General features: G+C 28.8%; 1 protein-coding gene across 1 annotated transcript in view; it reads left to right on the top strand.

The window, feature by feature from the left end:
• LOC148310644 (neurotrimin-like) overlaps positions 1–12,513 on the top strand; it is an 89,695-nt gene extending 77,182 nt beyond the window's left edge. Inside the window, exons 6-8 of the mRNA XM_088258032.1 lie at positions 4,212–4,339; positions 9,691–9,859; positions 11,608–12,513. Of these exons, the coding sequence (XP_088114158.1) occupies positions 4,212–4,339; positions 9,691–9,859; positions 11,608–11,711 (401 nt within the window). The 3' untranslated portion in view covers positions 11,712–12,513. The remainder of the gene's footprint in view (positions 1–4,211; positions 4,340–9,690; positions 9,860–11,607) is intronic.
• The last annotated feature ends 373 nt before the right edge of the window (positions 12,514–12,886 follow it).

The raw sequence follows: 12,886 nt of genomic DNA, 5'->3' as shown, positions 1-12,886 counted from the left end.
GTCTTCCAATAAAAATTAACATTAAAGCATTTGAATATTATTTTTCAAATTAAAATTCCATAATTAATATGAATATATAATTTTTATTTTAATAAACATAATTATACACAACATTATGAGAAAGAATTAACGTAAACCTTTATCGATAAAATTGTTAAATTAGATTTTTTTATCAAGCCTCCACTCATTTACGAGTAATCAAAAAAATATATTATTCAACAAAATATTCATTAAAAAAGGTTAGAAGATAAATTTACCACCAAATCTTTCCTACAAAATACTGTTCGCTCATTTATTAAAATGCAAAAGTCACATGAAAGTTCATTATAAAAACGGACAAGACGCAAAAAATCCAAATAATTCACGTGTTTTACATTTACATTTTATGCGTGAAAACAATAATTTCAGTTTTCAAGGGTTAAGACCCGGAATCTTTAACCGAAACACCCTTCAGCTTTTTCCTTTTTTTCTAAAGTAAAATAAATTTTCATCCCTTTCGCTTTCTGCTTTTCTATTTAACGGAAAGGTAAGGATGATTTATTAAGCGTTATTTTACTTACGGAACCTTTGTTAGCCCATGGATTCAACAACCATTATCATTTTCTGAAGATATCTCTCGAAAAGTAACATTTTAAAAAATATTACAAGGTGTAACGCGCTAGTTGGAATGAGTGTACTTTGCGTCATAATTTTATTTATTTATTCAGTATACTTTCACCAAAGCTTTAACAGTACAAAATTATAAGTAAGTAAGAATTTAAAGAACATTAATAGGTTGATAATATTTTTTTGTTTTCCGATAAAAAAATGTTAAATTTTGCAAAACCAACAATTATGCGGATACTAGATTTTTTTTAAATATTTTAATGATTTTATTTATGCTTGCTTTTTTCTTGATTAATCGTTTAACAAAAAATAATTATTGAAAAAAACATGTGGTGTTTAATTTTTTATTAAAGGAAATTGATTGAATTTTTGTATTTTGCGTTCTTAATATTGATAGTTTTGTACATTCAGGAAGTCGAGATAGAAAAAATATCTTGTATTTTTTTTTTATGTTAAATTTCTCATTGGATACGAGCATATGACGATATTATGTTTCTTACGTCTTGTACGTATAAAATGTAGGAGTCATATAAAGTAAAGTAAACCTCGTAGCCGTTTTTGATCGGTTTCTGCGATAAACAAAATGGTAGGCCTTAAATTCTAAATGATCGTACGTGATTCCGAGGGAGTTTGGTTTAATTCGGAGTAGAGGGGTAAAATTTTAATACTTGGAGTGAAAGATTTAAAGTACCGCTCGTTATTTCCTCCGGGTAATGAGTTTGAACAGTTCGATGCGAAATTACCCCTGTAAAACTAAAGTGCCTTAAATTTGAGGGTTTATTGAACAAACACTGTTGCGAATGGAGGAGATATACGTAATATCTGCTCTTTATGCGCCATGCCACGTGGCTTCCAACATTAAAATGCCTTCATTTGCACGTGCTTGCATCACATTGGTTTAGTTTAAATCACATTTTAGTTCGTTAGTGAAATACCTTAGTAAATTTAAGTACCTACGGAAATTTGTTGCAAAGTACACATCGTTTTTTGCATAACTAACTAACCAACACACCGCTTCTCCACAGAGGTAGACAAAAAGGGTAGTACCTACACTACACCAGCCTGACTTCGGAAAAATTCATCCTTTGATTCATAATTATGCATCTCTTCATACATACCCACCGATTGTTTGCCAAAATACTTGCCCACATTGAAAAAATCATCTTGCCAACATACTTGCCTAAATTGAGAAAATCTTCTTGCCGACATACTTGCCCACATTGAAAACATCTTATTGCCAACATACTTGCCTTATACCAATAGCTCTGCGTTGTTTTTCCATGTCTAAGACGTCCCTACCATCATGGGTAAAGAAGTGACGAAGCTATTTGACTTTGGAGACACAGACATTTCCTCTTACATATCCGCCAATTATTCCGACTCCTGACCTATCCACGTTCAAGTATTTGAAATATTTGGCGATCATGGCAAATTTTCCTCGTTTTTTTCTCGGGTTACTTCTCCAACGACAATCGCTTTGATCATTTTTATATAATCTTAATTATTAAAACCGACACAAGTTAGATTATTTTTAATGATTTTAAGTTATGGGACCTTTCGGATGATCACTTTTTGTTTCCTGCATCGTCTACCGGTTTTAAACGATTTGCTCGTTTTGGTCTGAATATTAATATTTATATGTGAATTTATCTGATGTGTCTAAAATATCATATTTACAATATTACTTTTGCAATGCGTTGAAAAGTAAATAAAAGACCTTTTTATTCGATATTCATTTCGAAAGGCAGCAAAATTATTATGATTAATAATTAAGTTATTTCAGTGAATAATTTGTAAAACGTAAAACTTATTTATTAAGTTACATTATTAATCTCTATAAATGTTCGTTTTTAGTTACAATCCGGTTTTCTTCACTTGTAGGAATTCAGTAATGAAATCATGAACCATTTAATTTACATACCAAACAGTCGTCAAAAAATATAATTTTAGTCAAAGGTATGTTGAAATTAAATCACTCGGAAAATGTGTATTATTGATTTATATTATACTCGATGTGTATATAAAATATCAAGCAGTTCTTTTCATTACAAAATTTCGCTCGAATGTATAACAAACATCAACATTATAAAAAAGTTATCTTCAAACGTTACAATATTTCTACTTCAAAAGTTATTTTGAAGTAGAAATATTGGATACGTTTTAAGAAGATTAAATTTTTTGAAGTGAAGGATTTAACTTTGAGGGAAAGAATCGGTATATTAAGAAAAAGAAATGTAATTCGCTAGATAAAGATATCTTACATCACAAATTCATTCGTATTTGAGTTTTTACTTTATCTCCGATTTTATTTACAATACTTAATTTATTTGTTTTATATAATTGATTTATTTCATTTATTGTATTTATTTAATTTTTGTTATTTTACCTTGATTTTATAAACACCTTTAAACCAAATACCGTTCGCCTTCATTCTAAGGTAGGCGTTCTAATCTACAGAATAGAAAATACGTGGAAAAATACCTGCATTTTTTTTGTAACTTGTTCAATTACTTGAAACATTAACAATATAAATATTATATATTATATCGGACAGTGGATTATTCACCCTACGGATGAGATGTCAATGCGGAAGGATCTAAGACCATTGCATAAATACAAGTTTCAAGAATTACTGCAATATGGATGTTCAATAATGGGCAGAATGGTGAACGTTACATAAGTGTGTAAAATGATCGCTTAAGCCAGCCAAATGTTAGGTTGAAAGCTCTGGGATGCTCAGATTTCCATCTTCTTTCATATAAAAAGGGAGGAATGATACATGTTTCATATAAAGTTGAGGCCCTTTAATACTTGAAATATGTTTAATATACTCATATCATGGCATTCCGTCTTAAATTATTATCTTTATTTTTAATTCCTTTCTTTAATAAAATCCCGGAATCTTCATTGTCTTGTAAAACTTCTGCATTGTATAATATAACTCTTATTGCTTCTCATAACATGTCTCAAATATTTACATTTTCTATTTATATTATACATATATTAAAAATGCGAAGAAATATTAATATTACTGTTTAAATAAATGTTTTGTTTGTAAATAAGATTTCGCCAAACTGCGAGAAGTCTAAAAATTAGAATAAGAGAACATCGCAGTGGACTAACAAGTAATTATTTTTCGGAATTTGCAAATCATATCATGGAAACTAACCACTCATTTGACTCTCATACACTTAAATTATAACACTCTGTTGCAAATAAAGGTCAAGTTTTGAATAATTTAGAAAATTTAGAAATACATAAAAATTTTAATTAAAATGAAACGTTAATTAATAATATACTGTTTCAAAATACGTCACCATTATTATCAATGTTTCCTTTAACAAAAAATCTTGTTCCTTAACCCCCCCCCTTCCCTATATTTATTAACCGATATATACCCCTAAATATATTTTTTGTTCGTTAATTTTTATTTGTACCAGAAAATGAAAACATCTGTAAGTTTTCGAAACTAGTCGTATTTATAAATAAAACTCAATAAAGTGGTTTATTCAAGTGTTTAATTTTAATAAAATAATCACGTCATTCCACAAAGTTAATGCCGAATCAATAAATAATGTAAATAAGATATTTTTTCTTTTTTACAGAACCAACGACTGATATTATAGGAGGACCTGAACTCTTCATAGACAGGGGGAGTACCATCAACCTGACTTGCGTAGTTTTGTTTTCTCCTGAACCTCCGGCATTCATATTTTGGAACCACAACGATGCAGTAAGTACAGAAAACCAAATTTTCACATATTAAATCAACAAAAATGAAACATTTCATATTGATTATTCATTTTCACTTATTAAGCACGATTTTTTTTAAGTAACAACGATTTCTTTCCATGGTTTTAACGTATTGGCTTACCATATATTCAGATTAAAAATAAATTATATTCCATTGACCTATCTATGCAGACGCATCTATGCTAACTAAAACATGGTTTAAAAAAAATAAAAATCTTTTTATTTATATGACTGTACCTAGCTACTCATTTTTGTAGCTCAATTTGTTTGGAATGGAATAAAATACAGCACAAATTACATTTTAATATATTCAATTTTACAAATCTTGTGGGTATAAAATACACTAGCAGCTATAAAGGAGCATCCTGTCTGCTAGTATTAGCAATATTAAGTACTGTGTCTGTTGTTGTTACGTTCAAAAGATAGCGCTGCCATAGCAGCCTTTAAAAAGAAACATGTTTTTTTCTAAAAAATATACTTTTAATATTTCTTTAAACTGTATGTCTTACATTATAAATATTTTAAACTGCTTGTGTATCATTTCTTGTTTTATTTTGTATATTATCAAGGTCATTGACTGCTTTTTATAAATACCTCTAGATATTGTATATCAATCACGAGATGGTCAAAAAAATGATGCCCTGATGTTATAAAGTCTACACGCCCATATTTTTTATGTTACTTAGTTGAGACATATATTGAATAATCATTTTCCTTTTTTAAATTAGATTCCTAAAGAATATGTATGAGATTGAGATAGAAGATAAATGTTGTGTTGTGTTTTTGGGAGAATTGTGTATTTCATACTTTCCAGAATTTAACACGTAAATAATACTTTCTGATTTTGTAAATCAGACGAAAACGTTTTTTTCACCTAAATTATTAATGCACCATTAGCTTGAAATATTCTCATTATTTTTTTTTAAAAGCAGTACTAATGGAACCATTAAACCCGCAAAGCAGATATTTTTGCTTAGCCAAATTTGTGTTTCAATTCAACCTTGCTTATTTTGATGAATGAAAAAATTGACATCCTAACATAAATGATGAGTTTTATGGAAATCTGGGTACTAACAGGACTTACGACCTACTATAAACTAGTTTACTCAAAAAGCTAACTCAATACAGCTTAAGATGCTGCCGAGAACTCAGCAACTTTAGCTGAGAACATTTATATATATATATATATATATATATATATATATATATATATATATATATATATATATATATATATATATATATATATATATATATATATATATATATATATATATATATATATATATATATATATATATATATATATATATATATATATATAAATATATATATACATATGTGTTTATAATAGTTTCAAAATATCATTTCATTTTATACACGTGTATAAAATGATCACTTGAATAGACTGTGACAGGTCGTTAGCCCTGTAAAAATCAAGATCTCCGTATTTTTCTCCATCTATGTTAGGATGTCAAAACAAAAATAACTAAATAAGTGGGGACACCCAGATTTGTGAAGGATTTAGACTAAAAAATGTTTTCTGCCGCCTTCCCGTTCAATGGTGCATTGGACATCGTACCATATGTCAAAATTAAACGTTATAAAAATCTCTAAGTTGTATTCAATTAATCTTAAAATGCATAAATATCCAGCGATAGATTTTTATTTACGAGAATATAATTGAAAACATAATATTTCTTAACTAAACAAGGAAATTCAAATTCCCCCATCAAACATTTTCAAAACAACTCTTTAATTTAATGTTCATCGTTTTATGTTTTCGACGTAAAAGTGTTGGGTAGATTGAGGGTATCAAAACACATTACTTTGATCAGGTCCGGATTCGTTCAGTTGAACGCCGGAAGGCATTCTGTGAGAGTTCTGAAACAATTTTACTGGTATGGATCAGACCAGTGATGCGAATAACCGATCATGATTAATGAATTATTCATTAATCTCCCTTTTTCATTAATGCGAGATTTTTGCCTTCGGATGGTTGATCTGCAATTATAACTTTGCGGATATATTTGCTGTCGACTTTACTTGAAAAATACGTCAATTCAATACGGAATGTGAAATAGTGTGTAAAACACTATTATTTGATAGTATATATGTACTTGATAGTATATATGATACTGATTTAAATATAAAAATAAAACCCTTGTATAAGACTACTTTTGAGTTTATAAATTTAAATGGACAATTAAATTCTTAAGGAAGAAAATTTAGTATTCAAAACATAAATATTACAGAGAAGTTTTTTTGGTCGTTCGCTAGGCTAACCACCTATCATTGGCTTGCTTATGTGACGTCACCTTTCTAGGTAAGTTTTTCCATTATGATTTTTTCTTTAACATCTTTGACGTGATAAATAATTTTAAATACATACTTAAAAGTGGTTAAGTCAGAATTTGGAATGATTGGTGGGTATGTATGTGGAAGAGGCGAAGAATGTTTTGCAAAGACAGATTGGTGTGGTGTTTCTCTGCCTACCCCTTTTGGGAAGCCGTGTGATGGTTAGTTAGTTAGTTACTTTGAACATTACTTTATTGGTTTTACTCTCCAAGTGAATAAATACGAGTATAAAAGTGGGTTCCCCTAAAATTGCTAGGACTTCGAATAGGTATTGCTAAAACATTTGTTAGTAAAAATCATTGAATTTATTAGTTTTAACAAATCCAATACGCTGAATGTTTTCTTACGCCAACGTTTTCATATAAATTCGATATTTTAAATTATAATGTGTATTTTTTGACAACTCAACATACAAAATCTAACATTCATATAATGTGTATTTTTTGATAACTCAACATATATGAAGAAGAATATGGATGTTGGGCATTTACGGGGCTTATGGCCGTCATAAATAATTTGAAAAAAAAGTTCTATAATTGGAGATAATCCAGATTTGTGAACAAGTATTTGAACCCAATAAAAATATTGTATTTAACCGAATATATTTTTTTAGTGTCGAGCATTTTCATGAGTCGGTCACGCTCGACACTAGTTTAGCTCTGTTTTGAAACTCTTAAAGTAAAACATTACTGAAACTGCTCTTTCAACTTATCTGCTTAGCAGAATCGCCTAAAGCAGCTGCGACCATCTCAGCAGCAAACCACAAATGAGGTCCATTATTCATCACAAAATACTTATTTTCCACACCTTCTTTATAGCTATCAAAATAATATTTTAGAAGAAGTAAATTTAAGTACCTGAGATGAATGGAATGATTTTACGTTAATGCCTTTTCCGCTTCAAGGAATTATTTGATTATAACAGAATCATAAATTTATTAAGATGGTTTGAGGGATGCCTTGCCGTGAATTGCGACTTTTTTAACATGTTTTTTTTCAAAGTATTTTATCAATAACACAGTGAAATTAAAATTGAAGTGTTTTTTTTTTCTTTTTCATTCAATTAGAGTTTACAACATTTTGAGTGTGTCCAAATACTTGTTCACAAAATCTGGATTATCTCCAATTACAGGAGTTATTTTCATTTTTTTTATTTTATTATTTTTTTTTTTTCATATTATAATTTTTTTTATACAATTATTTTTTTTTTTTATTATAAGAGTTTCTGCTTAATAAAAAGCTTCTTTACATCCCACCAATAGATGTCTCTAGTGAAGTTCTAGTGATTCAAGAACAAGGTTTCTAAATTAGTTCATATATATAGAACTTCCAAGAATTTGAGTAGTGTGGTGGTCAATAATGGGTAGAATTGGTGAATGTTACACGTGTGTAAAGTGATCACTTAAACCAGCCTATGACGGTCGTCAGCCCCGTAAATGCCCAGACTTCCATATTGTTCTTCATCTTTGATGAGATGTCAAAAAACAATTAGAGTTTAATGCGTAAAAGTACCACAATATTTCTTAAGACTGAGCTACAGTGACGCGTGGTCAAATATATCTAGTCAGAAATAATAAAACAACTACCATCCCTTCAAAACGTATTGCTGTCTTTGGTAATTTACAGGTAAGGAACATATTCTTCTGAAAAGCCACATGCATTCATCTGATTCAACATAAGGTGGTGTTTGAAAAAAAATTGAATCATTTTCAATGTTAGCATACAACAAACATGCGAAAGCTGAATTTTTATGTGTAAGGATTTTTTTTTTTTCATACGTATCAAAAGGTGCCAAGAGTAGGCGAAGGTTCTTTACCCCTGGTCTTATCTCTTCTAGGACTTAATCCGATAATATCCAATGAAATATCTTTTTGCCAATTTTCGACTTTATGACGAATCAGGTTTAGATATAATTGAGGTTATATTGCTTTGTTGTGTAAGTAAATTCCAATGCAAGATTTCGACCTAGTTTTTTTTGACTATCTTAGCTTTAAAGCTAATCTTCTACAACCGCAAACAGATATTTTTCAAAGTATCGTTACACTGAAGAATCCTTGAGAAGACGATATTTTAAAAACTCACACCGATTTGACTGATGAATAAGTATAAGAGTTATTCAAATGCAGCATGATAAATCGGACAACTTTGTAACTTTTTCCATTCAAAAGCTTTTTCGCCTGTCTCTTCCTTTGATTTGCCACTGAAAACTGGCTTCTCAGGCATTGGGCAAAACTTTTTTTCCTGCTTTTTAATGGACTGAATATTTTATGTCATTAAATATGAATCTTCCACTTGAGATTTTAAGTCTGAAAGAAAAATTTATTAAAATCACTTTGCTTTGTTTTTACTTACTAAGAGATTTTATAAAAGTGACCTGTTTCAAATGACACACATTTCTCGGCAAATATCACTTGAATTTCGTATTCTTTCTTAAAGTATATTTTTAAATTCAATGTTAAAAAATATGATTCTTTTGAAGCATATATATATATATATATATATATATATATATATATATATATATATATATATATATATATATATATGTATATATATATGTATATATATATATATATATATATATATATATATATATATATATATATATATATATATATATAATGCCGTATGAAACATAGAGGTTGAAGATGAAGATTTGGTATAAAAATAAATGGAAAAAAGTTAATTAGAAGATATTCATTTACATAAAACCCACAAATATAAATATCTAATGATGGAAATGATTTAATGTATCAATTAATCACCCCCCTTTATTTTTATAAGAAATACAGATTATTCAAATGCATTTTCAACTTTACAGGGCTGCGTCTTGAAACTGGAAACTATTGAAATATGATAATTACAAAAATGTTTAAGTGATTATTTTGAAAAATTCCATCTCCCCGTAAAACTTTCAGGGGAACAACTGTAGTGAAGTTTTTTTTAACAAAGTTGTTTGTTTCTTCTTCAACAGATAATCAGCTACGAATCACCACGCGGTGGAGTGAGTGTCATAACGGAGAAGGGAGAGACGACTACATCCTTCCTGCTCATACAGAATGCGCGTTCATCGGATTCAGGGCAATACCAGTGTAACCCCAGCAATGCTCAGTCCAAGTCCATATCTGTGCACGTGCTCAATGGTAAGGATAAAACTTGTCAAATACGCAACTCAAAAAAGGAAAAAAATCGTGTATTTCTCAGTACTAAAATAATAAAAGCGTCGTATCATCAGCCTCAAATATGTGCTTCCCGAACATTGATTGAAATAGTATAGAACTTTTGTAGTTTAACCTGTTTATAAAGACACATGTAGTTCTCAAAACTTGTCGTGTTTCCAATTATATACTAAAAAGGTGGTCATTTTTAAATAAGTTTTTTTTTAATGTTATTTGTTAATGTATTTTTTTTAGAAAGGAATTATATTCATTATTCACCTTGCTTATTATGTTCAAGGTTTATAGATCATTTAGTGGATTTTGTTTCTTCTAGCTAATTAAATGTTTTTATTTGATTCTGTGTTGGGAACAGGAGGGACAATCTAGTGTATTTTTTAATGTTTATATATTATCATTTGTATATTTCATCAATTCTTTCATTTAAATCTAACGATAAATGACTATATACGTTTATGAGTTGATTTAAAGTAAAAAACGTGGAAAAATATATATTTTTATATTAATATTTGCATTACTATTTTTCTCATGATATTTTTCCACAAAGTTTATGCAAAACCGCAAATAATAGGGGTATTTGATGTTATCGATAAGAAAGCTGTTATAGTTTGGGTGACATTCTCGCAGTAAGGAAATCGAGAAATCCCAGTACTCTAATGTAACAGATGTGATGAATACCTTTTTAATCATCGTCTTCTCTCTTCTCAGATGAGACATTTTTCTTGCTAAAGCGAAACGATTCTCAGTTATTCCTTTTCCCACTTATTTAAAATAGCTCTGCAATTTATAAATACTAACCACCAAAAATTTATTTGGTTTTCGCTGATATTTGATTAATTCTAACAACAACAACAAAATAATTTTCGTAGAAATTCAATTCCACGCTAAATTACCAAAAGTTATTTTTACTTTGTCAAATATTGTTAAATCGTGACTATTTCAACTAACACGAGTTCGTGATTCTAAAAATATCCACGAAATAATTTACTTCAAAGAAATAACAAATATGCTCATTTAAATTAGTTGTGAATACAATTTTTTCCTTAAATGTACTATTTTTTGTATCGAAGTTAGTCAGGTTCAGGTTCAGTGCTGCAGAACAGCGTTTATTATTTAATATAATTTTGTACTAAGGTTATACATATTTATATATAAACATATATTTATTATTATTTTTTTATTGGACACTGTCTATCCTTACTAGGTATTTGGAGATACCTGTTCTGAGGTAGGCAGGGTATGCTTATTCTTTTTATAACACAGCTTTATATATATTTTAATGATAATATAAAAGTGGTAAGACTGAAATAATATGAAATAATAATTATAAAATGAAAGCAAATAGAGAGTTTAACTAAAAGAAAAGTAAAATCTAAAGGAGTAATATTATAAAATTAGAAAATAGGATTAGAAAATAGGATTATATAATTATAAAACACTGACACATAGATTAATCACACACAAACTTTTATTTGCTGCTCCAGCTGGGATCTTCCAATTTTTAGGAGCCATTCTTTTGTGTGCATTTTGAATTTATTTCCAACTGAACATAATATTTCTTGTGGGAACATATGATAAATTTCGTCATCCTCGTATTGAGACTCATTTTGTGGTATACATTTTTTTCTATAATTTTCATTTCAAACCGAACTCAATTGGTATGACTTTTTTAAATTAATGGAGCATAGAGTAACGTTTTATTTTTCCAATCCCAGGAGAGTATCCCGCGGCTATGCAGCGAGGGGGACAAGCCTTGCTACTGTCCTCACAGGCGAACAGCGTGCTGCTGGTAGCGTCCTTGCTACTACTTCTCTCCTGATATCTACTGCAACAGACCCCGCTGTAATTCCTCTTCACTGCGGAAACTGCGGCGTCGTGCAAATAAATTGCGGTGTCAACAAAACAAACTATACCATCTCCTCACTCCTGTTTTCCTAATACTCGTCTAACCTCCTGATACTTCGAAGTGTTTATTGTTACTATACAAACAAATTCAGTGTGCTTTTATATAATAATAATAAAATTATAATAGTTTTCTGAACTCAAATCGATGAAGTTTAATTTAATAAAGTGCTGAATATAAAATGACTATTAAAAAAACTCAACAAAACTACGAAATTTAGGTTATTCATAAGTAAATATATAATTAAATGTGTGTAAAATTATGTAAATAATACATTTTTAAGATTTCTACGTAAGATAGCAAAGTAAAAAGTAAAAATTCAAAGTACATTGTTGTTCATTTACAATAATAAAATAAATGATATATTTACTTCTACTATATATGATATATTGCCATTTTTTGTTTTATATCTGTTGTTGGTAAATAAAACTAATTATTTTTTGAAAATCGATGTGTATTTCTGTTACGACTATTATTGTGACTATGTATAATAATAAAACAACTATAATATTAATATTAAATAGATTCATATACTCAATGGTTTTGAACCAATATTATAACGGTGTATAGTGTTAAAATAAATAAATAAAAGTTTATTAAATGTTTAATAAAACGTAATGGACAAAATTGAGACGATTCCCTGTGATACTATTTACTGTAAGCAAATCTATGTATGTAAATATTTCAAAAAGGTAAATAATAAAAATTAATTGAGCAAGATATGGTTTTTTCATTAATTTATTGTAAAAAAAATACTAGCCACCATAAAATTTGAAGAAAGCGCCAAAGACAATCGGTACAATATGAGAAAATTTACAGTCGAAAATCTTTAATCTGCTTCAAGTTGGACCCGAAACGTTCACCAAAGATTATAAATGTATATTAAAACAACGAACATAAAATAAAACATATTAAAGAAATTAAAATTACTTACATTGCAAACAAATATTTTTGTTAACCTTTCCCTTCGTTAAAATAAAACGTGCGTCCCGGTGTTGGGTAGTCACTACATAATATAAAATAAGTGATTTTAAATTGGTGAAATACGGACATATAGCCAATCCCCTTAAATGATTATAAATGAGGTCAAA

The sequence above is a fragment of the Brachycentrus maculatus genome, unplaced genomic scaffold (assembly GCF_059751285.1).
Source record: "Brachycentrus maculatus isolate JH-2025_06_01 unplaced genomic scaffold, ASM5975128v1 h1tg000090l, whole genome shotgun sequence".
Taxonomy (NCBI): Eukaryota; Metazoa; Arthropoda; class Insecta; order Trichoptera; family Brachycentridae; genus Brachycentrus; species Brachycentrus maculatus.
Note: the sequence above shows the minus strand (reverse complement) of the source record. Positions and strands in the feature narration are given on the sequence as shown.